General features: G+C 37.3%; 6 protein-coding genes and 1 pseudogene across 9 annotated transcripts; 4 read left to right on the forward strand and 3 right to left on the reverse strand.

Annotated features, from left to right (window-relative positions):
* Positions 1 to 21: 21 nt before the first annotated feature.
* On the reverse strand, positions 22 to 2,812 carry LOC106335175 (putative glucose-6-phosphate 1-epimerase). Its single transcript, XM_013773619.1, has 9 exons — positions 2,577 to 2,812; positions 2,160 to 2,234; positions 1,671 to 1,727; positions 1,424 to 1,584; positions 1,138 to 1,278; positions 873 to 975; positions 686 to 785; positions 385 to 615; positions 22 to 188 (listed from the first exon to the last, which is right to left on the reverse strand). The coding sequence occupies exons 1-8, from the start codon at positions 2,667 to 2,669 to the stop codon at positions 407 to 409; spliced, it is 939 nt and encodes a 312-aa protein (XP_013629073.1). The 5' UTR covers positions 2,670 to 2,812; the 3' UTR covers positions 22 to 188; positions 385 to 406.
* Positions 2,813 to 2,909: 97 nt separating this feature from the next.
* LOC106335172 (villin-5-like) lies at positions 2,910 to 9,378 on the reverse strand. 2 transcript variants are annotated; one of them, XM_013773615.1, is made up of 24 exons: positions 9,209 to 9,378; positions 8,087 to 8,207; positions 7,888 to 7,987; positions 7,737 to 7,805; positions 7,422 to 7,658; positions 7,160 to 7,337; positions 6,942 to 7,074; positions 6,690 to 6,852; positions 6,452 to 6,599; positions 6,274 to 6,380; positions 6,032 to 6,187; positions 5,865 to 5,933; positions 5,714 to 5,782; positions 5,503 to 5,640; positions 5,287 to 5,415; positions 5,039 to 5,186; positions 4,911 to 4,921; positions 4,687 to 4,827; positions 4,491 to 4,616; positions 4,358 to 4,423; positions 3,921 to 4,269; positions 3,652 to 3,806; positions 3,389 to 3,567; positions 2,910 to 3,171 (listed from the first exon to the last, which is right to left on the reverse strand). In XM_013773615.1, exons 2-23 carry the CDS (start codon positions 8,143 to 8,145, stop codon positions 3,454 to 3,456), a joined length of 2,865 nt encoding a protein of 954 aa, XP_013629069.1. In that variant the 5' UTR covers positions 8,146 to 8,207; positions 9,209 to 9,378; the 3' UTR covers positions 2,910 to 3,171; positions 3,389 to 3,453. The 2 variants fall into 2 exon arrangements, with proteins under 2 accessions (XP_013629069.1, XP_013629070.1); XM_013773616.1 differs by lacking the exons at positions 2,910 to 3,171; positions 9,209 to 9,378 and adding an exon at positions 8,793 to 9,020 and having other exon boundaries at positions 3,454 to 3,567; positions 8,087 to 8,181.
* Positions 9,148 to 11,544, forward strand: LOC106335176 (2-methoxy-6-polyprenyl-1,4-benzoquinol methylase, mitochondrial-like). Of its 2 annotated transcripts, none has more exons than XM_013773622.1 (9): positions 9,148 to 9,252; positions 9,738 to 9,835; positions 9,960 to 10,086; positions 10,182 to 10,243; positions 10,321 to 10,476; positions 10,576 to 10,720; positions 10,840 to 10,911; positions 11,017 to 11,125; positions 11,383 to 11,544. In XM_013773622.1, the coding sequence occupies exons 2-9, from the start codon at positions 9,748 to 9,750 to the stop codon at positions 11,482 to 11,484; spliced, it is 861 nt and encodes a 286-aa protein (XP_013629076.1). In that variant the 5' UTR covers positions 9,148 to 9,252; positions 9,738 to 9,747; the 3' UTR covers positions 11,485 to 11,544. The 2 variants fall into 2 exon arrangements, with proteins under 2 accessions (XP_013629076.1, XP_013629074.1); XM_013773620.1 differs by lacking the exon at positions 9,148 to 9,252 and adding an exon at positions 9,510 to 9,647.
* Positions 11,545 to 11,874: 330 nt separating this feature from the next.
* LOC106333284 lies at positions 11,875 to 12,638 on the forward strand (annotated as a pseudogene).
* A 253-nt stretch (positions 12,639 to 12,891) lies between these two features.
* LOC106331910 (probable 18S rRNA (guanine-N(7))-methyltransferase) lies at positions 12,892 to 15,130 on the reverse strand. 2 transcript variants are annotated; one of them, XM_013770345.1, is made up of 10 exons: positions 15,048 to 15,130; positions 14,827 to 14,958; positions 14,647 to 14,722; positions 14,339 to 14,422; positions 14,200 to 14,255; positions 14,033 to 14,089; positions 13,857 to 13,906; positions 13,639 to 13,791; positions 13,429 to 13,555; positions 12,892 to 13,218 (listed from the first exon to the last, which is right to left on the reverse strand). In XM_013770345.1, the coding sequence occupies exons 2-10, from the start codon at positions 14,923 to 14,925 to the stop codon at positions 13,054 to 13,056; spliced, it is 867 nt and encodes a 288-aa protein (XP_013625799.1). In that variant the 5' UTR covers positions 14,926 to 14,958; positions 15,048 to 15,130; the 3' UTR covers positions 12,892 to 13,053. The 2 variants fall into 2 exon arrangements, with proteins under 2 accessions (XP_013625799.1, XP_013625800.1); XM_013770346.1 differs by having other exon boundaries at positions 14,827 to 14,968; positions 15,048 to 15,125.
* Positions 15,131 to 15,930: 800 nt separating this feature from the next.
* LOC106328648 lies at positions 15,931 to 18,840 on the forward strand. Its single transcript, XM_013767130.1, has 10 exons — positions 15,931 to 16,281; positions 16,419 to 16,477; positions 16,692 to 17,300; positions 17,377 to 17,448; positions 17,537 to 17,627; positions 17,727 to 17,807; positions 17,900 to 17,962; positions 18,054 to 18,176; positions 18,282 to 18,320; positions 18,407 to 18,840. The coding sequence occupies exons 3-10, from the start codon at positions 16,738 to 16,740 to the stop codon at positions 18,542 to 18,544; spliced, it is 1,170 nt and encodes a 389-aa protein (XP_013622584.1). The 5' UTR covers positions 15,931 to 16,281; positions 16,419 to 16,477; positions 16,692 to 16,737; the 3' UTR covers positions 18,545 to 18,840.
* Positions 18,841 to 20,388: 1,548 nt separating this feature from the next.
* On the forward strand, positions 20,389 to 22,343 carry LOC106333271 (cytochrome P450 71B10). Its single transcript, XM_013771740.1, has 3 exons — positions 20,389 to 20,709; positions 20,786 to 21,372; positions 21,654 to 22,343. Exons 1-3 carry the CDS (start codon positions 20,406 to 20,408, stop codon positions 22,269 to 22,271), a joined length of 1,509 nt encoding a protein of 502 aa, XP_013627194.1. The 5' UTR covers positions 20,389 to 20,405; the 3' UTR covers positions 22,272 to 22,343.
* The last annotated feature ends 2,495 nt before the right edge of the window (positions 22,344 to 24,838 follow it).

Consider the following 24,838-nt stretch of genomic DNA (forward strand, 5'->3'; position numbering starts at 1 on the left):
CTAGGCACAAGCACCGATTGGTGGTCAAATGTACCTTTAAATATAATGAAACCACAATACTTTAACGAGTGCAAGTCTCTCGTCTTCGATCTACAAATCGAGATTTTTTATTCGAACTCAGTTTCTTTCTATAGTATAATAACCCGATGAACATCTTCACACCACGCTTCACTCATTTCTTCATAGTACTGCACAATCCAAATGTAATTTTATCAACCCTATGGTACTAGCAAAATCATTTCAAGAAATGACACAATATGTAAAATGGAGGAAAAAAATAGTATTCTGTTTATATAAACGAAATATTTGTATGCTTTGAAGTTTTGAAACACGCAAAAGTGTTCAGAAAATACCTAAAGGTAAAGAAATGTAAATTGAAGTTACCTGTACGAGAAAGGGAGGAGTATCACTCGAGGACTTTCTTGGGGTCAAGCTGTCCACTGGAGTAACTGGAAGGAACCGCAGAGAGCTCGAGTCTTCCTTTCCATTCTTCACCCGGTTTCAATGTGATCGGCCTTTCGATAGCTGCAGCTTCAACACAAAGCATATGCTTATAGTCTTCATCTCCCAAGTCTGATATCGTCTTTGACCTCTTATCCCATGGATTCCACACCACTGAAAATATGAGTATGACTCAGTTTTTGCTTCGTGATATAGTGTATATAAAACTAGTTTTACGTCTTACCGGCATCAGCAAGTCCGTCTTTGCGAACAACGAACGTCCTCTTCTTCTCGTGGTCCAAAATAGCGATCTTCGCAGGAGTGCTCAGGTAGATCTTGTCAGTCTTGAACAAGTAAAAGTTTTTTTTTTTTGAGTGATGATACAAATAGATATCTCAGAAAGAACGGAGAGATTGGGATTGCAAACTTACTTCGGATTCAAAAGTTATAGCATCACCTTGTTCCGTAAAACGTTCTCTGTTCGTCAAGTTGTCTAGATAATCCAGCGTCTCCAACCCTTCAACCCGTACTTCACTGAACACAAGCAAACCAATGCATGTTAGTATCTCTATTCTAGACCTTCCTGGAGCGATAGATGTAGGAGTTCAATACAAGATAGCTCCAAACTTTGGTAAAATGACAAGTAAAATTGCACCAGGTTGGCATGAAAATACATGAATGTCAAAATGAGATTACCTGATGTCCGAGACAGAGAAATAGGTGTGATAAGCAAATGTGAATGTAAACGGCTTTCCATCAGAGTTGGTGTTCCTGATACGGGATGTCAGTGTCAGTTCTCCTTCAGACCCCAAGGCTACTCTCATCCGGAACTCAAAACTGAAATTGAATACATACCAAGATGATAGTTAGTAATGTTCTTCAGATCTTCTTTGTGAGAGTTGATGAAGAAAAAGTATTCAGCATTCTATGTAGACATTTTTAGCTTAATACGTGGATACTGTTCAGTAGTGAAGAACCTTACTTGTGAGGCCATGCCTTCAGATCATCTTCACTTGGCCTTAGGATCAGGTCAACGTAAGCATTAGAAGAAGAATTCGTTGGCAAAGGAGGTGGGCTAGCATCGACTTCCCAGATCCTGTTTCTAGCGAATCCATGTGATTCGAGTGTGCCAAAGTTACTGAACTGCACGTGCAAAAAAAAAACATAATTTCGTGAGCATATTTGAATAGTAAAATGAAACTAACAAAGGAAGAAATATATACACTTACTTGTGGAAAGCATAGTGGAATCCCTCCACGGATTGGTTTTGGAGGCTTGAATATAGCCTGCACAATGCATAGAGCATGGTATCAGATCTCTATTGCTTTGAGCTCATACACACACGTAACCAGGCAAAACAAAAACTACTCTGGTATGAGCAAACCACTAGATTGCAAAATAAAAAAAAATATATATTCATTCACATACTTCTTTAGGAAATTAAGCTAAAGAAGTGAAGATTCCTTTCCTTTAAAGTAACAATCGATGTACAGAATTATATTTAAACAATTTTTTCCCCAAATCTTTCATCAACTTCCTAAAACCAAACAGAGAAAGAACATGAGATGCATATAGCGATAAATTTTTAGCATCCAACTTCGAATTCTTTAGGCACCATTTTATTTTCTCCACAAAGTCAAGTTAAAAGGGACATAACCTTAAGCATCTCTAATGTAGTTTGAAACAATCTTAAATAAGATGGTATTGATCTGCAATACCTTGCTACTGAGGTGAAGTAACTCTTCTCCATTCTCATTCTTCCAAGAAGTCACATGTCCTCCATACAAGTATACCTGCATTTCGATCAAGATCACTAAAATTAAAGGAAAAGTTTTGATACAGAGATGAGTAACACTCTGTTTGTTAATTTCACATCATCTCTCTAAGAAAACTCAATCTATCATCATCGCCAAATGGTTTCTCAATACTCTTTATCTTATCCTGTAGATTCATAGATTACGCTTACATTTACACATTGATCAGCAATATAAAGGCACAGATCCGGTTAATCAAATGCATAAACTATATACATAACACAATCACACGAGCTAGGAGAATCAACAATCGCAATCAAACGAGAACATCGAAGATCTAAAATCTCAGATCAATCTCCGCGGAGCAGAAGCAGCAACTACCTCGGCGGAGCGGTTGCGAGACTCGCGTAGGATGATTTTGTCGAGGCCATTGATGCCTTTGGCGAGCTCAAAAGAAGGACGCTCCGTCGCCATGGATAATAGTACAGAACGAAACTATCAGAATCAATTAACGAGATCGATATCACCGTGTACACCCACCGTCGCTTCTACTCTACTTCTACTTCGTCTTCACTACTCCTCTCACTTTTTGCAACTTTTTTGATGTTTTCATTTTATTTTTTTATACTCCGTTTTATTTGGGTTATTATTATAACATAAAGTGACAGAATTAAATTTTAAAACATGGGATTAATGAAGATTTACTGACCACCTGATTAAAGATTAGATTTTATTCACATTGTTTCTTCAATAATAGTATAAAAACCAACAGAGAAAAGTCAAGTCCAGGGGAAAAAAGACCATAGCCACACACACTGATAGTCTGATAGATAATAAAACAAACAAATACAAAAATGTAATCCTAAGTATCATTTTAGAAAAAAATTGAATTATGTATATATAAAAATATATAGAGAATATATATATTTGATTATTTGAAAGCAGCTTAAAACTGAAATATGTATGATGCCCTCCCCTGCAAAAGAAGAGGAAGAAAACATTAAGAGATCTTCTTCTTAGTTTCTTAGCCTTTTGTTGTAAAAAAAAAAAAGAAAAGATTAAGACTATACTAAACATGATTTCTTGGTCTATCAATAGATAAAACATTGCATCAAAACATGATGAAGATTTTGAGTTATCAATCAAATCTATCAATAAGAGTAAACACAAGACGAAAAATGGATCCAACTTACGGGTTTTGGGGTTAAGTTGATGATGATGAAGAAGAAGAAGACTTGAGTTCATGAGGGAAGTGTGTTCAGAATAATTGAACAGCCGTTTTGAGCTTGTTTTGTTTCCACTTTGGCAGTTTATAGAACTCACTCTTTGTCATCTCGAATTTCTCCTTGAACTCTGCTGCAGTTAGGTATGCCTGCAAACAGAATCTGTCTCCATTAACACACAAATCCGATAAACGAATCTTGTAATATGTTATAAGTGTTTAAAAGAATCAAACCTCCCTTCTAGTGAGGTCAATATCTGGAACAGGATCCTCTGATTCGGTTGTGAGGCGTTCGTATGGGAATGTAGGGAGGTTGCTTTCCTCTTCTGCTTCTTCTTCTTTAATGTTGCTCATTGATTCATCCTCTGCCGTCTCTGCTCCGTTTGTAGCTTCATACATCAAAAAAAAAAAGATCAAAGAATGTTAAGCTCTAGAACTCAAGTTATCTCACCAAATCAACAGTTTGGGGTGTTCAAATGTAAAGTTTTTATTTTGCAGCAGACCTTCAGATGAACCGGGGCTAGTTGGTGTTTCTTGAGGAGGATTAGGCTTGGGTTTCTCGAAAATCGCTGTGCGGGCAGCAATAGCTGCGGATTTGGGTGCGAGCTTTGTGAGGTCTGGTGCATGAGACTTGGGGTAAAGCTTTCGGACCATTGGGCCAACCATAGGAGGTGGAGTTGATAGGTTTCTTGTGCTTACGTTCCCAAAGTTTGCTGCAAGTGCGTTGAAAGCTGGAGACCGTCCCCTCACACGTGATCTGTCTGTACTAGAGGTCACACTCCTTGACCGGGGCTGCGGTTTGTCTGGAACGCTGGACCTGCCGCTGTACACTGGTACTCTCCTTTTAGGTTTCTGAGTAGAAAAACGGACACAACATCTAAAGACAGAAACCAAAAGAATGATTCTGCAAACATGTAACTAAATGAGGTAAAGCTTTTACGTTTAGAAGCGGCTTTCCTTTGTTTGTTAGGATTGCGAGTTTTCTCTGGAAAGAGTCTCCATGCATCTGAAAGAAGAGGAGTTAGACTCCAGCCAGCGAGTTTCGAGAAAGTGTATATAGAGAAGTGACTTACTGCAGATTTAGAAGAGTCCCAGGTGAAGAACCGAGTAAAGAATGGAGGTTCGTTTCCTTCCGTTACAATGTATATCGGTGTTTCGCTTGCTAGATTCTCTAGGAGGAAATCATGCTCAAGAAATTTCTGTTGAGGAAGAGGACCTATAAGAAGAGTAACGTTTAATCTATATCTGGTTGAATGAATCTTAAAGTACCTCTCCAATGGCTAACACTTGCGGTTTCTTCTTCGGGTCAACTTGTTGCCCGACCCAGACATATACTTCAGTGTGACAATCAAGAATGAAGATATCTTCAGTCATCAGATCATCTTGAGTGAAGTTGAAGATCTCTGTAACCTATATGGGAATAAAAAGAAAGAAGAGTCTCAATAAGATCATAACATAAACATTGCTTACAAAAATGAAAACCATACGTTTACCTTTAGAGTTTCTGGTAAGATAGTAACATCCACAACAACAAAACCCATCAGAAAATGCAAATGACAATTTAGATCAATTCTTGGATTGAGAAAACAAAGCGGGAACATATGCTGGCAAATGGTTTTACCGTTTGAGAATGTGCAAGAGAAGAGATGAGGATCGCTCTCTCCATCCTTCTTGATCTTTTGGCTCGGATATTCTGACTTTCCTCCTAATAATTCCCAGAACTGTTCAGATTCTATACCTTCCTTTTGTGCCTTGGTGTGTTCATCTGGCTGTTTAGAAGAAAAACCAAGAACCAGAGGTTCAAGCAAGTGAGGGATCTGAGGGGTAAGCTCCCAAATGTACAAAAAAAGCTCACTAACACATTAATACCTTAATCAGATCCAACATTCTCTCCATAAGTTCTTGATCATCCGAGGTAGTTAGATTGCCACACCAAGTGAAAACAGTAGAATCACCATGTAATATATAACAGTGCGAAGAATTAAGCCCTGTGGAAACCTGTTGGAACCAGATACTAATTGCATTACCTGTACTAAACTTATGAACCAAAAGGCTTTTTTTAATTGGGAGTTTCAGTACACTTACCGCATCTATCTGTATGGCTTGCATGTCCTCTGGTCCAGAACCTTGAACCCTAAACAGCGCAACACCTTCTGCATCATAAGTATTATCAGGGACTTCGTTCTCTGCTATATACTTCTTGAAAGCATCACTTAGACCCCCCTGAGACAATGAAAACGGTTTTTTTACAGATGTTGCGATAAAAGATCAAATCCAAAACTAACAAGAAGAGTACCTTAAATGTGATGAAGCTTTGCATGATAATGAAAAACTGAATCGGTTCTTTTCCCTCGTAAATGCGAGCCTGCACGGATTACACTAATAAACTCACATCCAAAATGTATGTTGACCTTAGAATCTATAACGTAAACAACGGGAAGAAGCACCTGAGCCGGCAGAAACTTCATGGATTCAACCATCTTGCTTGCCATGGAAATAGCAGATGCTCTGTCTTCCTATATATATCATCATCATCATCAGTGAGCAACATATATATAGAGAGAAAGAAGCTATATATATATATAAATATGTGTTTGTCTGTGATGAAATTTACCTCGACGCTTTGCTTGCCTAACCAAGTACCCACTAGATATTCCTCTCTGTCATCTCCAGGATATGAGTACTGCAATATATAACAATCTCCGCTATAGAACTTCGATTGCTCCACTCCTTCGAGAAGGATCTTTTCCTCGTTATTGACTCGCCACACCTGCAAAATTTCATAGTTACCAACCAAAAGACTGTATTTTGATTACTCAAAAATATCAATGCACGTAGCAACAAATTAGTCACTACCTGGAGATTTCCTGTGCCATCAATGTATGGCTTGGGTTCGTCTTTAGAAGAAGGTGAAGAAGTCTTAACCAGGCCTTCAACGTTAACTCCTTGCTTTTGCAAAAGAGCTGGTGAAGAAACAAACAGAGATTAAGTATCTCACAACTGAACCTTTAGTATAACTAATAGTCTACTACACCTGCAACTTTTCCTCTGCCTTGCCGGGGCTCAGCAACTGTACTTGTAGTCGGCCATGAATCAAACTTAGATCGGAACATCACTGTTTCAAACCCTTCCATCACACTGATCAGGTTTGATTTTGGACGTTCAGACGAACGGAAAAATTCCTGAAAAAAATTAAGAGTGACAATATGACAGTGAGTGAACAAAACTCATCAAAACAAGACTATTGGTTTGGTGCATGTGAAGTAATGTACTTCTGCAGCTTCACTCGCGTTCTTTCTTTGATCAATTGAAGTATTTCGTCCCTTCCAAACGAACACTTCGAGACCGCAATCGAGAATATAACATTTGTTAGTGTCTAAAAGCTCTTTCTCCAAAGTCTCAGCCTCTACGGCTTCTGTCTGTCCCTTCTCCACACTAGAAAAGACCAAACATGTTTCATGTCAGAACATAATCATCTGTGCCAGTAATTGGTTAGTTACAATGCAAGATCAAAGGTGTTCTACCTGAAGAGTTTGATCCCGTCAGATTCAGCGGTTTGGTCATCACTCACTGCTGATTTCTTAGGAAGTGGAGCAAACCCGCCAAACAATTCCCAAAACTCTCCAGCTTCAGCATCAGCCATCATCCTCCCATCATCTACAAGAAAGAAAGTCATTAAAACTCAATCAAGTTGGTGACAACCTTAGCCTCCATTTGTTATGTGACAGTTAAGTTCACTCACCCACAGCTGCGATCTCGCACTTTCCATCATGGTACGTGTCTTTAATGTACTGAACAACCTCAAGAGCTTTTGCTCTTTCTTGAATACTCGAACTGGAACCACTGAACTGAAAAATTTTAGACTCTGTATCAAGAATGAAAACGTCGTCGTGGTTGAGCGTCGATCGAGCAAACGTAACCTGTAAATGAGAAAAGGAAGGCAAACGAAGATGAAACATAGAAAACCAACCAAAACCATTTCAGGACACTGTAAAATGACTTGCCTCTTTGACACGGACGACATGTTTTCCTTTGCAGATATACAGACGCGTCTGATGCTCCTCAGGCTTGACATGGTTAAACCCGGAAGCAACTCCACCTTCCTGAGGTATAATGCAAGGTTTGAAGTAGGAAAGGAACTTCTCGGTCTCTTGACCCTGTACTTCTCGGTACTGAACAGCACGCCCACCTAAGGCTGAATCTAGTTCGACTGTCATAACGGCTACAGAACCATGTTCATCCTGTTTTAATCAACACAAAGACCACCATTATTCTTATTCATTAAAGAATAAGCAAGAATATGAAGAGACTGTTGTTACCTGACTGGAACCTTTACCGAGCCAGTAGTGAATATCATGATGCAGAGAACCGCTTCTTGACGCAGTAGTCTGGCATGAGATAGTTAGATTAAGAAGGTTTTAGATACTATCGAGAACTATGATATGATCAACCAGAGATATAAACACAAACCTTTAAGACGATATAGGAATCTCCACTGAAAAATTTGCCATGGGACTCTATTGGAACAGCGACAGGTTTGAAGTTCTCAATGCGCCATATTTCAACCCCTCTGCAAATGCAACAAACAAGAATATGCAGATGATCTAAAAGCAATACAGCAAGGAATATAATTAAAAAAAAAAAAAAAAAGAGTGAGAGAGAAGGTTACGATTTCTGGCCACATCCTTGGAGAGCCTCATCTAAATCTCTCATCGAAAACGTCGTCATTCTAGTTTTTTGAAAAGCTTAAACTCTCCTCAGCTTCTTAAGTTTTATAAAACAAACCAAACCTGCAAATACAATTTAACGAGCAATGAAGGGACAACATTTGAACTGGGAGGAAGAAAGGTAAACAGCAGAGTTCTTCTAGATGTATCAATGCATGTAACAAGAAACACACACAAAAGGAGATTATTCTTAATCTACACAATGTACTTGAAACCAAAGGAGAATTCTCCAGAATCACCATAGTAATTGAGACACAAAGCTTCTAGGGATTCGTATTTTACTACCACCACAAACATTTTTCTATCAATCCACTCAACGAAAACATAATAAAAGTACCATGATCCCAAAAAGAAGCCACAACAGAGGATATACACTATCAAACAACAAGAAATGGAAAGCAAAATTCAATACAAGCAAGTAGATTCATATCAGAAATGGACATGCAGCCAGATTCGCAAGAAAAAATAAAATTGATTTGGAGGCGATCAAACCCCACATGCAAAACAAAAAAAAAAAAACAAGCTGGACGATGATAAACTTGATGCATGAAGGTGGGACTTCAAAACAATTTGTTAGTGTTGTTGTCACATGGATTACGAATCAATTGTCTCTGTAAATCAAACCATGAACTAAAACAAAGATAATACCTTTTTTTTTTTACAGAATTTTGTCAAGAACAAGGTGCAATGCTTCTAAAAATTATTTTGCGGAGAAAGTAAAAAGGAAAAGGGAAAATGTGATGATCCGAGAAAGTAAAAACGAACTTTGTGGTGAGACTTCCCGCTTTTTCAGGTGGAGACAAAATCAAATGTTTCATCCCATTATTAGTTTTCTCTTTTTCTTTTTATTTTTTATTACTAGATTGAGCTTCATATTAAATTCGAGGAGGACATAGGAAAAAAAAACTTAAATTAAAATTCGTTTGACTTGCAAAAACAAAAAAAAGTAGAGAAGTTTTCAATTTCTATGAATGGCATGATTAATCGTGCTTCCCTCCCTCCATATACCCTAAATTAACGCATACTCTCTCATGCCAAAAACAAAATTAGAAGAATGCACTAACGTGTAAACCAGTTCGTCACTTTCACTTGACCTCCTCCGTCGCAGGTCAGTTTTTCTCCTTCGGTTTCGTCTTCCCCTTCTTCTTCCCCCATCGCGGATCCAAACAATCGTCGATCAATTTCAACCTTAACCGTAGCCTTGAGCGGCGATTTGTTTTACGCGGCGGCGTAAAACCACAAATGATCTTTTACTAATTGGGTCTCATATTAATTAACAGTTTTAAAAACTCATAATGGGCCTAAACTTATTTTACAAAAGCCCAATATGTACTCCGTTCGCGATTAGAGAGTCAAATACTCGCTCGGTCAAACTTTGGTCTGGTTCTGGCACCGGTATGTTCTGTAACGACGTCTGCACTGACTCGATCTCGGAGCTGCGAGTCGACGAAATTTGGGATTTTTCATGAATTAGATTCCCATTTCTATTACACTTGATTCCTCGTTAGTTCTCGAGTCCCTTCGTCGTCGAGCTTAAAATTTTGAAGGTTACGTTGTCAAATTTAGGATTTTGGTTTTCTTTCCGGTGTGCAGAACACAAGCTATGGCACTTCGATTACTAAGCAGGAGGACGCTTGGGAGCAGGATTTTGAGCTACCGTGCCTCGCTTCATTCTCATGCCACAAGTTTTGGTATCACTCTCTTCATTTGTCTGCTTAGTATTCTCTTGAATGCCTAAAGATCATGTGTGTTCAAGTTGTATTCAGATTGTGATTTCTTCTGTGTGAGTTTAACCTTTACTGTTTTGATTTTCAGGGTTTCAACAAGTAAAGGAAGAAGAGAAAAGCAAGTTGGTTGGCAACGTTTTCACCAATGTAGCTTCCAGTTATGATATTATGAATGATGTCATGAGCGCTGGCTTGCATAGGCTATGGAAGGAAAGGTTTACACTCTTGTGGTGATACTTTTATATCACAAGTGTTTTATGATATCCTCTTGTATAAAGATTGTCACTTTTGGTGGTCTTTTTGATCTCAGACTCGTTGGGAAGCTTAGCCCATTCGCAGGGATGAAGCATCTTGATGTAGCCGGTGGAACAGGTTAGTCCGTACAACTGATTTTTGTTTAACTATACTCTTGTCGTAGATATTGCTAAGGGGCTGTTTCTAATGTGCAGGTGATGTTGCGTTTAGGATCTTTGATGCTGTTAACAGTGTCAAACGAAGAGCGTTGCGGAAAGTTGACGAGGCTTCACTCGAAGAAACTCAGATCTACGTGTGTGACATTAATCCCAACATGTTGAACGTTGGGAAACAACGTGCTGCTGACAGAGGTGATACCACCTCACATGTTTGTTTGTGCTGATTGTGCATCACATCTCTTTCCTCTTTGAATCCCTTACATTTCAAGCTTCCTCTGCTATCTTGAATAGGTTTAAGAGACAACAAGTCACTCGTATGGGTCGAAGGAGATGCAGAGGCCTTGAGTTTCGATGACAATTCAATGGATGGATACACTATTGCATTTGGAATAAGGAATGTCACACACATCGAAAAGGCTCTCGCAGAGGCTTATAGGTACACAAATATATACACACCAGCTTGATTTTAGTGACTTGGGAAAGCATTCATTCGGATGTAATATCATGTCTCAGTGTTTTATGTATGATCTTGTAACACTCTTCACACTGTGTCAGGGTACTAAAACGAGGAGGGAGATTCTTGTGCCTTGAGCTCAGCCATGTAGACATTCCAGTCTTCAAAGAACTGTAAGTTTTGATGACTAGACATGATGTCGAACAGTAGAAGTAAGCAAGTCCCTAAGTCTTTTATTTTTCTTTGATGATCTCACTTTGTTTCTTCTTGTGTTGCAGATACGATTTGTATTCGTTCCAGGTAATTCCTAACTTAGGGGAACTAATTGCCGGTGACCGGGATTCTTACCAGTACTTGGTTGAGAGTGTTCGTCGGTTTCCTCCTCAGGTTCAACTTTTTGTTACCTTTCTTGGAAAATTTCTTAGTAGTTTATAGAGATTGTTTACTGCATGGTTTGGATAAAAATGATGTAGTAGTTCACTGGTGGGTTTGTTGAACAACATTAGTAACATGCAGTGATCGAATCCGTAGTTGATGGTTGGTGTTAGATTCATGTAAGAAGATGGGTTTGAAGTTTAGATAGTGTCGTTTTTAAGTTTTAAGCCTCTGTTTGTAATGCCTAGATTGAATAAAAATGAATGCAGGAGCGGTTTGCAAAGATGATAGGGGATGCAGGATTTGAGAAGGTAGAGTACGAGAACCTTGTTGGTGGAGTTGTCGCCATCCACTCTGCCATAAAGCTCTGACCTTTCTCTCATTTCTTTTGCTTGTCCATTTTCTCTGTTTCAAAACCCCAAACTGTAAAAGTTCTTAGGTAGAAATAAAGAGAGAATTTGATTCACAATTGTTGAGGTTTAAGTCTCCCTAACAACAATTAAGCTTTACAACTAAGCAGACATACCATACAAGCAAACTAAATAAAAATTACATAAAACTAAAAGACTTGCACTGTTGTTAAAACCTGGCTAAAAAAACTACAGTACACAGACAAGGAGACCATTACTGAATGGGCTCTGTATTGGGCCCAATAGAGTACTCTCTTGATGGGCTCACTGAAATCATTCATATATAAATATAGTAAGCACTTGTCCCCGTCGGATTCAGCTGAGAAACCTCGCCGGCGTTAGAAGAAGAAGATGGGAGTTTTCACATTCGTTTGCGAGAGCAAAGGCGGAGAATGGAGGGACCGCTAAGCAGCACGAGGGAGACCTCGAAGCATCCGCTTCTTCCACCTACGATCTCCAGCGGAAGCTTGTACAGACTGCTCTCTCAGCCGATTCCTCCGGTGGCGTTCAGTTTTCGTTCTCTCTCGTCTGCCCTACCTCCGCCGTCTGCCAGGTTTCTTAATTGCTTCCCCTCTCTCTCTCTCTCTCTCATTATAGAATGCATATAGCTAGATCTGTTACGATCACTTTGTGATAGGAATTGGTTAAGATGAATCTATGAATCTTGATCAAATGTTCAAAATCTCATTATCTTATATAATTACTACATTGTTTCTTAATCCTTAGTGATATATATATATATATGCCTAACAAGAAGTTATTTTTGAATTTGGTGAAGATGCTTGTTTCCGTTGTTGAAATGCGTATTGGAATCTGTTGAGCTAATAATAGGAAATGAAAATGGAGCAGGTGATCATCGGTGGTGCTGTTGGTGGAGGTGCAGCTTCTGGAGGAAGCGGTGGTGGAGGTGAGGCCGCCGCAGCCACAAAGGAGGAAGAGAAGAAGAAGAAGGAAGAATCTTAAGAGGAGGAAGGAGACTTTGGATTTGATCTCTTTGGTTAAGCTAACAAACGTCAACCACTCTTTAGTTTTTGATCTCTGTTTTGAGATGGAGCGTCAAAGATTCAGTAGACTATATAATTCAATATCATGTTTGGTTTCTTGTTTCAAACCCATTTAGAATTGCCAAGGATTTGGATACAGCTTCTAGTTACAAACAATAGCTTACTATATACTTGCCACTGCATCTGAAAAATCTTCCAAGTCCAGAAGATGATCCACAACGAAAAGGCTCGGTTTTGGACATTGAGATCAGGATTACATCGTTGAGACAGATTAGGCAATGCTCTTTATTCTTAGCTGCTTTGCCTTGACGAGAAAGATACATCTTTCCTTTTACTGTTTTACTCGTTTGATTTAATCATTTTAACTAATGGATTTAATTTTTAAAATAGAAGAGGACAAAGCTTAATGCAAATCACAAGACGCACCTGAGAAGTAGCCACAGGTTTTGACTTCCGAGTACACGAAATGTAGAAAGAGTAAGGACGTAACATAATAAAACGCTTTTTTAAGACTAGTAAAAAAAAATCAGAAACGCGACTTGCGTTTCCTTGCGGTGTACTTGGAATCAGCAGGAACATCGTTTCCTTTCCTTCTACTTTGTTCCTTCTTCCTCAAAACCCATTCCCTTCCTTTCCCTTTCTTGTTCGTTCTCTGCTTCTTCCTTGGCCTACTCCTATCCGACACACATACCTTTCCACAAACAAAACAAAGAATGGTAAACAAACACTTCTATATATATAGCAGCAAGTAAGACGGCCTACTCCTATCCGACACACATACCTTTCCACAAACAAAACAAAGAATGGTAAACAAACACTTCTATATATATAGCAGCAAGTAAGACGGTAAGGAGACTTCAATATATATATATATATATATATATATATATATATCATTTACCATTCCATTCTCTTCTTCTTCGCTATCATCATCGTCATCATCCGAGTCACCCTCTTTATGCCCATCGTTAATACTAGTTGGAACAGAACCACATGTGAGGACCAGGAACTCTTTTCTCTTCTTAGTACTACAGGTTGTTGGAGAACAGCCAACGTGTTAATGCGCAGTCAAATGTGAAACCAAAACAAAATAGCTTCCACAAGAACGTACCTGTGAGGGTAGTCAACAACGAGTCCACCACCAAATCCAGCTTGTAAGGCCTGGCGAAGGATCAACTCACGCTGAGCGATACTCTCAGGGTACACTTGGAAAACTGCCCTTGCTCCTCTTGATAAGCATCGGTATAGTGACCCAAAGAAAGCCCTGAATGATCAAATATTAGACGCTGTCTTATTGATTCAAGCTGAAGTAGAATGATTTGCACATACTTTAGCCTCAAACGAGGTTCATGCGATGACTTGTCCGCATTGCATAACCACTGAAATCATATGAAAAAAAAAAAAACAGAGAAATGGCTGGTTAAAAACAATGGTAGTATATATTACAAAGAATCATATCTTCCGGATAATCAAGTGAAAGCATAAGGTAGTGTGAGAAGTAAGACCTGAACAGCCGATATACTGATGGCTCCGTCTATGACTCCTGCACGGAAACCTAAGCCCTGAGACATAATAAAACACGGATAAGCAATTTGCTAAGACATCAATCATCCATCTTTCAAAAGAATATTACCACCCACAAAATCTTAGAGAGAGAGAGAGAGAGAGATACCTGGCCCATGTCACCAAGTAAAAGATCACCCTCAACTTCTCGTTCAACAGCAACGTCTACATTGTTATTAAAGGATAACAGTTGTCATAGAGATTCTAAGGCTTGAAGAATCCTTGGCAAACTAATGATTCTAACTTACTAAGCATTGAGGCTGAGATGTCAAGACCAATCCACTGGTGCCCATTCTCAGAGATTGTTTCCCCGCTCAGGCCAGATCCACAACCTAAACAAACACTATTAGTCACACTCAACGTTTGCAACAGATAAGCTTGCACACCATCCAAATATAAAAAAGAAGAAATCTTTGGATGTGACTATATCCATTGACTATACAGAAAGCAGCTAAGCGGATTTAGATACACAGATTCTTTTGCTCTTAGTCATCATCAACATTGCTCATCATATTAAGTAGATGAAAAGGAATTAGTTTTTTTTTTTTTTTTTTACCAATATCGAGCAAGAATCTAGGAACATCATCTTCAGGCAAAGCAAGAAGCTCCAAAGCTCTCTCAGACAACCTCGCCTACAATAACCATAAGGACTACATATGTAAGAGATCACAACAAGTGCCTGAGTTCAGAAGAAACTGATGAGAGCTATTTTCTTCAGGGGCAAGAATTAAAGCACCTGAATTTCGACGATACGTGAGGAAGAAGTATATTTGCGGGCCTCGGAGTCGTCATAGAATATCTCCGGCGGCGCTAGAAACTCAGGTCGACTCGACATTTTAAGCGTTTTAGAGCTGTCCCGATTCTGGAGCTGCGCAAAACTGTGGATTTAATTTGGGAGCTGAGATAAACGAATACGAATATTACTGATTTGAGCTGGGAATCAAAGAAGGTTCTTACCAAGAGACGAGCGTGAGGCGGAAGAAGACGAACGGCGATGAATCTTTTTAGGGTTTTAGGAAAACGAAGGGAAATAATCAAAACTTATATTTGCCAAAGTCCGGTTGATGATCGTGGTCGGACCGGTTATATCAACTCTATCAGTGTGGTTTTCAGATTTTTCGGTTTGGTTAGTTTCTCCAGTTTTCTCTTACGGGCCTAAACTTAAAAAGTTTGTTTGGGCTTAAATGGTTAGCTTTCTGTAGTCATTGTTTAGCTTTAACTGACAAAAGTTTAAAATTCTATTTTCTTTCTTCGGCCTAAATTCAATTCATTGTATCATTCCAGAATTAGTCGACAGAAAAAAAAATCAATTCATTTCCAGTTATTAGTTTAATTCAGTGAATTTTCATTGTACGAATTATTTACATTACAGTTGCAGGTAACAAATTTCAACTTTTGTTGAACAATATTTATAGTAATATTATGGAAACTTTTTTGGTAAGCTGCAACATTATGGATAAACCGTAGGAGAAATATTTTTGATATTTACAATTTAACAGTAACCAAAAAGTCTATTAATATATACTCATTTGTTTCAAAATAGCTAAAATCAAAAAAATGTTTAAGTTGATGTGAAAAAAATGTTTTAGTTGAAAGTTCAAAATTTAAGAGATGTCATCTTTTAAAGAAAAAAGTAGCACTGAAAAAATAAACAAAAACTAATTCAGTCCATCATCCGTCGTCCAGTTTTCAATAAAATTAAAATAACATAAAAATATCAAATATTACGTGTTCTGAAACATAATTTTTTTCGCAAAACATCATGTATTTTTAGAACCGATGGATGAATTATAGACCAATAATAATAATGCTTCTAGTCTCATCCAAAATTAAAAAGGAAAAAGAAAAGTCTCTGAACACACTTGTCTGATTTCTTTCTTTATTTTTCGTAATTTGAAAGCGAAGAGAGAGAAAACAAATCGAGGATCTGAATCGTCTTCTCAATAAACAAATACACACACTTGTATCTTCTTCACTCGCCACTCACAAATCCCATATATAAACATTCATTTCTATCACTCTCTTATCTCTTTCTCCTTTAAGTTCTTGACTTGTCGTTTTAATTTTTTTTTTTTTTTTGCTTTAACGTAAGATAATAAAGCTTTCATTTTTGAGATCTGGGCTCGTGTAAAGATTCTATTTTTATCTACCCATCTTCTCTTTCATTACCTATTCTGCTGGAATCAAACAGGTAATGTAATAACTCTAGTTTCGTTCCTCTGATAAAATGCTTTGGTCCAATGTGAACTTTACTCTTTTTTTCTGTAAAACCGAATCTGATTAATTTGCAAATTAACTCTACGTTGTGTTTGTTTGTCTTTGCATTAGCTTGTGGAGCAAAAAGAATCACGAGGAAGTAAAGTCTTGATTGCGTCGTACGTTGTGGGGTGAGAATCTTTTGTTTCAACCACAAGAACAACGTGCACTTGCTCCCTTAAAACAGGGTTACACCAAACGTGTGGGGGACTTGCGTATTTAATTCATGTTTCTAGTTGCTTGTTTCTGAAGATATAGTAGATTTAAGGATTTGTGTTAAAAACTGATAAAGATTCATGCTTTTCAATACAATTCTTTCTAAAACAACTCCATTTCCATCTTCAGGTTTTAGCTAAATGTAAAAGAAAGTTAATAAAGATTCAAACTTTCAATGGGGGAGTCACAGAACCTGCACTTGCCTCTACGTAACCGCTCTTCTCTCAAGAAGCCTTTACTGATAGTTCTACTAGTCTGCACCACGAGCATCCTCTTGGTCTGCACTTACATGTACCCACAGCACAAAGTCAAGAGCCTCGCTTGCGAGGGCTTATCCACCAGAGGCTGCCAAGCTGCTCTCTCCGGATGGCTTGATGTTCACGTGAGGAAACACACTGACGAGGAAGTCGCGGCTCGAGTCGTGATCAGAGACATACTCAGAACTCCACCTGCTCTGACCTCTAAATCGAAGATAGCTTTCATGTTCTTGACCCCTGGGACTCTGCCGTTTGAGAAGCTGTGGGATAAGTTTCTCCAGGGTCAAGAAGGGAGGTTCAGTGTTTACATCCACCCGTCGAGGCTGAGACCGGTTCACATCAGCCGTCACTTTTCGGACCGGGAGATTCATAGTGATCAGGTCACGTGGGGGAGGATCTCTATGGTTGATGCTGAGAGACGGCTTCTTGCAAATGCTCTTGAGGATCCTGATAACCAACACTTTGTTCTTCTTTCTGAGAGGTGATTGATTCATCTTAAACTTATCGCATTTACACCAAAACATTGTCCTTACAACTCTCTCTTTGTAACTTTGCAGCTGCATACCATTGCATACGTTTGACTACACTTATAGATATTTGATGCAGGGGAATGTCAGCTTCATTGATAGGTAAAGTAAATGACTCTTAGAAAACATTTAGAACATCTTTATACCATTAATATTCACCAATGCTTGCTCTCTTTCTCTCCGTGTCAAGTTTTGAGGATCGTGGACCTCATGGGACAGGGAGACACATGGATCACATGTTACCTGAGATCCCAAGGCAAGATTTCAGAAAGGGTGCTCAGGTAAAACTACTCTTTTAACTTCTTCCCTGAGTTTATGTTTAGTTATGAAAGTTTGAAAATTTGTGAACTATAGTTCTCACTATTCTTCTTTTGGTGCAGTGGTTCACAATGAAGCGTCAACACGCTTTGATAGTGATGGCTGATAATCTCTACTACTCTAAATTCCGCCAGTTCTGCAGAGTAAGTTTGCATAGTTGTAGCCATTATATCGCCTTAGCTCTGTAGTTTGAAGTATCAGTTTTGATTTTGATAAATCTTAACAAAATTTGCAGCCTGGGGTAGAAGCAAATAAGAACTGCATTGCGGATGAACATTACCTACCTACATTCTTCCATGTGAGTGGATCTATTAATGCAACTCTCTCTTTCTTATATAACTTTGATTCTACTCCTCCTTAATGATATGTTTGTTGGTCTTCTTCAAAAGATGCTTGATCCGGGAGGAATCTCGAACTGGTCAGTCACATATGTTGATTGGTCTGAGCGTAGATGGCATCCAAAGACATACAGAGCTCGCGATATCTCACTCAAGTTCTTGAAAAATATCACGGTAATAATAATGTCACAACACCATTCCTTTCAATACATGACATCTTGTTATGTTTCTTAGCCTTTTTTATTTGACATTATACTTTCCTTCGTTGGTTTCTTGTAGTCTGATGACGTGAGTGTACATGTGACAAGCGTTGGCAAGGTACATTGCTCGTTTTTCGTATTCCAAAACACTGAAACTGTGATGTTTTTTTCTCTTCATTTATCTTCTGTTTTGTTTTGTCTTAGCGTGGAGAAGAGCTTCGTTGGCCATGTACATGGAACGGTATAAGAAGACCATGTTATCTATTCGCAAGGAAGTTCCACTCAGATTCTGTTAACAAACTTGTCAGACTCTTCCCAAACTACACCAGCACAGTGGTCTGAGAGAGATGAAGCCAGACTCAAGTTCTCGCAACTGAACCATACGATTCTTGAAACAGGAACGAAACACTTCCTGATTATCTTGAGATTGGATTGGATGGCTAAATTTTCTGAAGAATCTGAAAATGCTTGTTGATGAGACAGGTTACTCTGCTTTCAGTAGTAGTATAAGCAGAGGTTTTTTTTGGTTTAAGGATTGGTTATTTATGATGTTAACCATGGTTCGGTTAGCGTGTACCGTTTTGTGTTGTTGTAACTTGAGCTATTAGTAGTTTTAAGGACAAGGAGTTACTATGTTCTAGAGCCTGGGTACAAATATTTGTAACATGTGAAAATGCTTAAGAGAATTGATTTGACTACCTATGTCACCAAAGTTGACTTACCTTTTCCGGAGCACATCCTGAAAGAACTCCAGAGTTAAGTGTGCTTGAACTAGAGTAGTGGAATGATGAGTGACCTATCGGGAATTGATTCGCGATAGCGTGCGAGTGATTCACTCGCCAAAGCATGGGAAAAGGTCGGGTGGTGATTGCAGGGTCAGTAAACAATGATTTCGAGCCTTTAGAAAAATTAACGGACCGATCGCTGGAACGGGATGGGCCCACGGGCCGAGAGAGCGGACGTGGGTGTCCCATTAGCTGTGGGCGGTCGGGGCGTTATAAGTGGTATCAGAGCTGGTTAGCCATCTCAGTTCTGACCTGAGAGGCGTCTTGAGACCTGTCGTGGGACGGGTTGTCACAATATTTGTCACTGTTTTATATCCCTGACTTGTCTAGATTTTTCAAGTACATCTCATTGTCATGTCAAATATCAAATTCTTAAGTTTTGCTACTTGAAATACATGGCAACTAACAAGTATAACAAAAATAATTAGCGATTCGATTTAATATTGTCCGTTAGTTGTTTTGTATAAGAATAATGATATTTAGAACATAAGAATGGATGTCTTAAAATAGAAAATACTTTTCTGTCATAAGAGCATCTTCATCGCTCACTTTTGAGCGTCTCTAAAGGGAGACCACGTTTCAGAAAAAAAACCGTATGCTAAGTGTGCAAAATAAGAGATGGGTGTTGTGTGTTTTTTGCATTGTTCGCGGGGCTCCACCGACGCATGGCAGCCCGCGATTAGTGCGTTTTTAATTTTTTTTTTTAATCAGAAAAAAAAAATAAGAAACCCCAGGGATAAAGATGCTCTAAGAAGTATTAAATATTTTCATACCAAATTTTTTGTCTTTTGTTTTTTTTCTTCTTCATTATAATAGATACAAGTATTTTGTTAGGAGTAATTCTCGTGTTTTTTCATGTTGATGAAAACAAATTTTCATATCCCTTTCTAATGAAATATTATCTAGAAATTAATTTTTAAAGACTCAAAAATATGTCTACATCATTCAAAAGTACATTGCAAGTAGCAAGTAATCAAGTGAGACAAATAACATGTAAGAAATATATTTTTGTGTAAGTTATTGGAAATAAATAACAAGTATTTTTTGTAGTATTTTTTCGACAAATCAAGTACAAGTGTGAAAATTATTATTCGTACAAAATAAACCAATTGTCAAATGTACGTAGAATAGCACGTATTTGGCTTGCGTTCATTCTTGCTATGTTTTGTGCCATATATATGTATATATATTGAAGAATTCTGTGCCATATAATATGATACAAATATAATATAATTTTGCTCTGTGAAGCAGTAAATGCCAGTTTAGACTATTTTTGTTGTTGACATCATGATAATTAATGTCAAGTTTAAAAAAGCATTATCCCTTCACAAATCTGTTACAAAGTTTATGCATATAAAAAACAAGAGCTTTGCTTCATCATCACTGGCTCATTTACAAACGTGAAACGTGTTAAGAACATGGCAGTGATTTGGCTTCTATCGCTTCTCTTCCTCATCTCTATCCTTATCACCGCCGTGAAGCGCACTAAGCAGCGCGGCGGTCGGCAACCACCATCTCCTCCTGGTTTACCGTTCATCGGGAACTTGCACCAGCTGGGAGCATTACCACATCAGTCTCTGTGGGAACTCTCAAAGAAGTATGGTCCTGTAATGTTAGTGAATCTTGGAAGAGTTCCAACCGTTATTGTCTCTTCCCCTGAAACCGCAAAACAAGTTCTTAGAGATCATGACCTAAATTGTTGTAGCCGTCCAAGCGTGGAAGGTATCTATATATGTTTTCATGATATTTATTCTCTGTCTTTCTCTGATTCTATTAATTAGGTTCTGATTGTCTCCAGGCGCAAGAAAGCTTTCTTATAACTTTAGAGACATTGCTTTCTCTAGATATGATGATTACTGGAAAGAGTTAAGGAAGCTGTGTGTTCAGGAACTCTTTAGTACTAAGCAAGTGAACTTGATTCAACCCATCAAGAAGATGGAGATGAAGAAGCTGATTCACTCAATCACTGAATCTGCTTATAAGAAAACTCCGGTTAACTTGAGCGAGACGTTTCTTTCCCTAAATGTTAACGTGGTTTGCAAGGCATCATTTGGTGTGAGTTTTCAAGGGACTGTGCTCAACAATGAAAAGTTCCAAGGTTTAGTCCATGAGGCTATTGAGATGCTGGGGAGCTTCTCTGCTTCAGATTTTTTCCCCTATATAGGGTGGATCTTTGATTGGTTCACAGGTTTACATGCTAGGAGAGAGAGAAGTGTGAGAGATCTTGATGCTTTCTATGAACAGATGATTGATTTACATCTACAGAAAAATAGAGAAGAAAGAAGTGAAGATGACTTTGTGGACTTGCTTCTGAAGCTGGAGAAGGAAGAAGCTGTCCTTGGATATGGCAAACTCACAAGAAACCATATCAAAGCTATCTTGATGGTAAGTATAATAAGCCATAAAAAAATCAAGGATGAGGTAAGAGAATCATTTAGCAATAAGCAAATAGTTTCATGTATTTACTACAGATATTTTTTGACTTACCTAGTAGAAGTCTTTAGAATCATAGATTTAATTTCTGTTAACATGGTATAGGCCTCGCTATAAGGAATGTAAGCGCTATTGGACTCATAACTTTCTATTCATTCATAAAAATAAAAATAAAAATTAGTTTTTGTCATGTAGGGTTTTTAATGTTTGATACTAACTATATTTGTTTGTAGAACATTCTTCTAGGGGGAATCAATACTTCTGCAATAACCATGACTTGGGCAATGGCGGAACTCGCAAGAAACCCACGAGTGATGAAGAAAGTTCAATCCGAAATCAGAGAGCAGATAGGGAAAAGCAAAGAAGCAAGAGTCATAAGCTTAGATGAGACAGATAAACTCAAGTACTTGAAAATGGTGATCAAAGAAACATGGAGGTTACATCCAGTGTCACCTCTTCTAGTGGCAAGAGAAGTAATATCTGAGTTCAAGATCAACGGGTACACGATTCAACCAAAGACAAGGCTTCATGTCAACACATGGGGTACTGGACGCGATCCCCAGATATGGAAAGATCCAGAAGAGTTTATCCCAGAGAGGTTTATGGACCGTGACATTGAGGCAAATGGGCAACACTTTGAGTTGCTACCGTTTGGAGGTGGTCGAAGAATTTGTCCAGCAATGTACATGGGGGCGACAACAGTTGAGTTTGGTCTTGCGAATCTCTTGTATCAATTTGATTGGAAGATACCAGAAGGTGTTGAAGATATTGACATGGATGAAGCTTCTGGACTAACTTCCCATAAGAAACATGATCTTCTACTTGTTCCTGTGAAATCTTTAGATCTTTGATCTAAACTAAGCCTATATTTTGTTTGGTCGAATAAAACTAAGTCTATAGTTTATAGTTTACTTTATGAAATAAATTGTAACGAGTAAAGTGTAAAAGATTTAGACACAACCTAACGGGTGTCTATTCCAGTTTTTTTGTTTGATTTTTGGAGTTTGTAGTGATTTTTTTTTTTTGATGAATTATTAAATTTATTAATCATCAGCTAAAGGAATGTTTATGTACAACTTTATTTTGGAAGCATATAGACTAATAGGGTTGGCCCGCCCTACGGGCGGGATATATTTTACTTGTTATCTAGTTTTTTATTTTTTGTATGATTTTATGGTTTGTGTTTTAGATTTTCATTTGCAAAAGATGTGTATAATAATGATTTTTGTCTTGTAGAAAATTTTAAGTGATGAGGGGTATTATATTTATTTACTTAACGTTTGTTTGATGTTCGTTTATTTTTCTAACTTGTTTTTGTTTTTTTGTTGTCAAATATATATATTATTTTAGTTATTATTTTTATTTTTATTGCAATGTTTTTATAATGAGAACACATTTTTATATCATCTTCTCATATATCAAACTAAACCTATTTATTATTTATTTATTATTAGTCTTATTAGAGATTAAAAGTTTATATTAGCATGACACGATTTTCATGATTAAAATGGTATACATTTTCCTAAATGTTTGCTCAAAATTTTATATATAGTAAGTAGATTTGAGTTTTTATTGTTGTGGTAAAGTTTAATACTCAAAACATTGTTTATTTTATATTTTGTATATATCGAATGTACTTGTATTTTTTGTTTATTTTACATATTTTATTTTTAAATTAATATTTTTAATAATTGAACATGAATATATAATTCAGTATAATTGGAAATTATATGTTTAAAAAAGAGAATCAAAACATAATTTTAATGGTCAATATTTAAATAATATATGACTGAATATTTTATATATTATTATATTTAAGGACTTAATAAAAATATTATCCCAATAACTTATTAGGTTTTCTAAAATAAAATTCACTTATTAAATTTAGAATAGTTTTAATAATGGCTTCCTTATATATAATTAATTTATTGTATGGTTAGAGAAAGTACTGTATTTTTTTAAAAATATTTTTGTCTGATTTATTAGACTATGATTTACCGAAAATATAATTTACTCTATACATATATATATCGTGTTAGAAAATTTTTTTTACTATAATTTTAGATTATCCTTGAATGCTATTAATAAATTTTACAACAAAAGTCTCTTGGACTCGAAAAGTTATAACAAAAATGGCTAATCCAATAGCGGATTCTGCAGGTGCCACTGTTGTAACTAATGAAGCAAATAGTTGACCCATCTTATCATCCGAAGAAACGGAAAATACCAAATACTTCCCGCGGGAAGTAACTCAATTTTTCATTTTTTGTTGTTGTTGCAGAATGTAGTTGTTGTTGGGTAAGTTTAGGCAGTAATATTTTGTTGAAAATACTGTTAATAGAATGATTCTGATGTTATTTATTAATTTTGTTAATCCTGGAATGCCTTGTAGAGGCTAACCATACTCTTGTGAAACCCTTACCAACGTTTTGTTGGTTATTAAATCTAGGGTTAAATTTATTCAACTTGTGAAGAATTAGCTTCATAGAGTTATTTACTTGGCTAATCCGAATTATCTAAATGCATTACGGTGAAATACTATTGACTGTCACCGGAAAAAAGAAAAATATGAGAAATGATAACTACATTATGTAAATGCACAGTTTGCAAATATGTTCTCAGCGAATACAACCAAGTGATTTTATATGTAGAATTAAGTAGAATGAAAAGAAATACTACACAAAAGATAAAGTACATAGAATACTTTTAAGAAATTCATAACATTGGATTTGGCGGTTTGGGTTCTCGAGCCCAACACATGGACGTAGGATCGCCAGGATAATAGCTATGACAATTTTGTTTTGGCCAATAACTCTTCTATGAAGTCTCTGCACCGTAGCCAGTTTACAAAAAAAAAAAAATTCTGCACCGTAATGTGAGAAACATGCAACTATGAACCTGAGCATGGCGAAGTCGAACCAAAGACCCATTTTCATCAATAAACTCGATCGCATTGTTGGGAAGAAACCGATCACTATTCAATAAGGAGAAGAAACTGATTTGAGTAAATGCTACAACTTTGTCTAAAAATCACATGCTGGCAAGAGAATTTATGACCATAGAGCGTATTGAGAATATTTTATCTATCTAAGACAAAACACATATGCTTACTCTCTTATCTGCCTACCAGTCAAGTAGCGTAGATGCATATGCTTACAATTTCATGCTTTATGGTTTCAATTTTCTTTGACGTATTAGAAATACGTAAGGATGTTAGCGAGAGTATTGTACGGGTTTGTAGATTTTCAATAGACGGTCAAGCTTTGAGCATTAAACTAAGAAACAGAAAAATACCTTTATCAAGAAAGCTTTCGAGTCCTCTCTCAAGTACCGCATTAGGTTCTACATATTCATGAGCACTGCACCAAATCTAAGAAATAAAATATTAATCAGACCCAAATAATAATTAATCTAGAGC

This window comes from Brassica oleracea, chromosome C3 (assembly GCF_000695525.1).
Source record: "Brassica oleracea var. oleracea cultivar TO1000 chromosome C3, BOL, whole genome shotgun sequence".
NCBI classification, from domain to species: Eukaryota; Viridiplantae; Streptophyta; class Magnoliopsida; order Brassicales; family Brassicaceae; genus Brassica; species Brassica oleracea.

Coding starts and splice junctions, on each gene's coding strand:
- LOC106333271 (XM_013771740.1), top strand. CDS start 20,406: ATGGCAGTGATTTGGCTTCTATCGCTTCTCTTCCTCATCTCTATCCTT. Junction 20,710..20,785: donor TAGCCGTCCAAGCGTGGAAG/GTATCTATATAT, acceptor GATTGTCTCCAG/GCGCAAGAAAGCTTTCTTAT. Junction 21,373..21,653: donor ATATCAAAGCTATCTTGATG/GTAAGTATAATA, acceptor ATTTGTTTGTAG/AACATTCTTCTAGGGGGAAT.
- LOC106335175 (XM_013773619.1), bottom strand. CDS start 2,669: ATGGCGACGGAGCGTCCTTCTTTTGAGCTCGCCAAAGGCATCAATGGC. Junction 1,585..1,670: donor TTCCACTATGCTTTCCACAA/GTAAGTGTATAT, acceptor TTGCACGTGCAG/TTCAGTAACTTTGGCACACT. Junction 616..685: donor AGACGGACTTGCTGATGCCG/GTAAGACGTAAA, acceptor TCATATTTTCAG/TGGTGTGGAATCCATGGGAT.
- LOC106335172 (XM_013773615.1), bottom strand. CDS start 8,145: ATGACGACGTTTTCGATGAGAGATTTAGATGAGGCTCTCCAAGGATGT. Junction 7,075..7,159: donor GTGCGAGATCGCAGCTGTGG/GTGAGTGAACTT, acceptor TCTTTCTTGTAG/ATGATGGGAGGATGATGGCT. Junction 3,807..3,920: donor TAGCCCCGGTTCATCTGAAG/GTCTGCTGCAAA, acceptor TGATGTATGAAG/CTACAAACGGAGCAGAGACG.
- LOC106328648 (XM_013767130.1), top strand. CDS start 16,738: ATGGGGGAGTCACAGAACCTGCACTTGCCTCTACGTAACCGCTCTTCT. Junction 17,628..17,726: donor ATTTCAGAAAGGGTGCTCAG/GTAAAACTACTC, acceptor CTTTTGGTGCAG/TGGTTCACAATGAAGCGTCA. Junction 18,177..18,281: donor AGTTCTTGAAAAATATCACG/GTAATAATAATG, acceptor GGTTTCTTGTAG/TCTGATGACGTGAGTGTACA.
- LOC106331910 (XM_013770345.1), bottom strand. CDS start 14,925: ATGTCGAGTCGACCTGAGTTTCTAGCGCCGCCGGAGATATTCTATGAC. Junction 14,090..14,199: donor TACTTGGTGACATGGGCCAG/GTATCTCTCTCT, acceptor ATTATGTCTCAG/GGCTTAGGTTTCCGTGCAGG. Junction 13,907..14,032: donor TCAGTATATCGGCTGTTCAG/GTCTTACTTCTC, acceptor ATATGATTTCAG/TGGTTATGCAATGCGGACAA.
- LOC106335176 (XM_013773622.1), top strand. CDS start 9,748: ATGGCACTTCGATTACTAAGCAGGAGGACGCTTGGGAGCAGGATTTTG. Junction 10,087..10,181: donor CATAGGCTATGGAAGGAAAG/GTTTACACTCTT, acceptor TTTTGATCTCAG/ACTCGTTGGGAAGCTTAGCC. Junction 10,477..10,575: donor ACAACGTGCTGCTGACAGAG/GTGATACCACCT, acceptor TATCTTGAATAG/GTTTAAGAGACAACAAGTCA.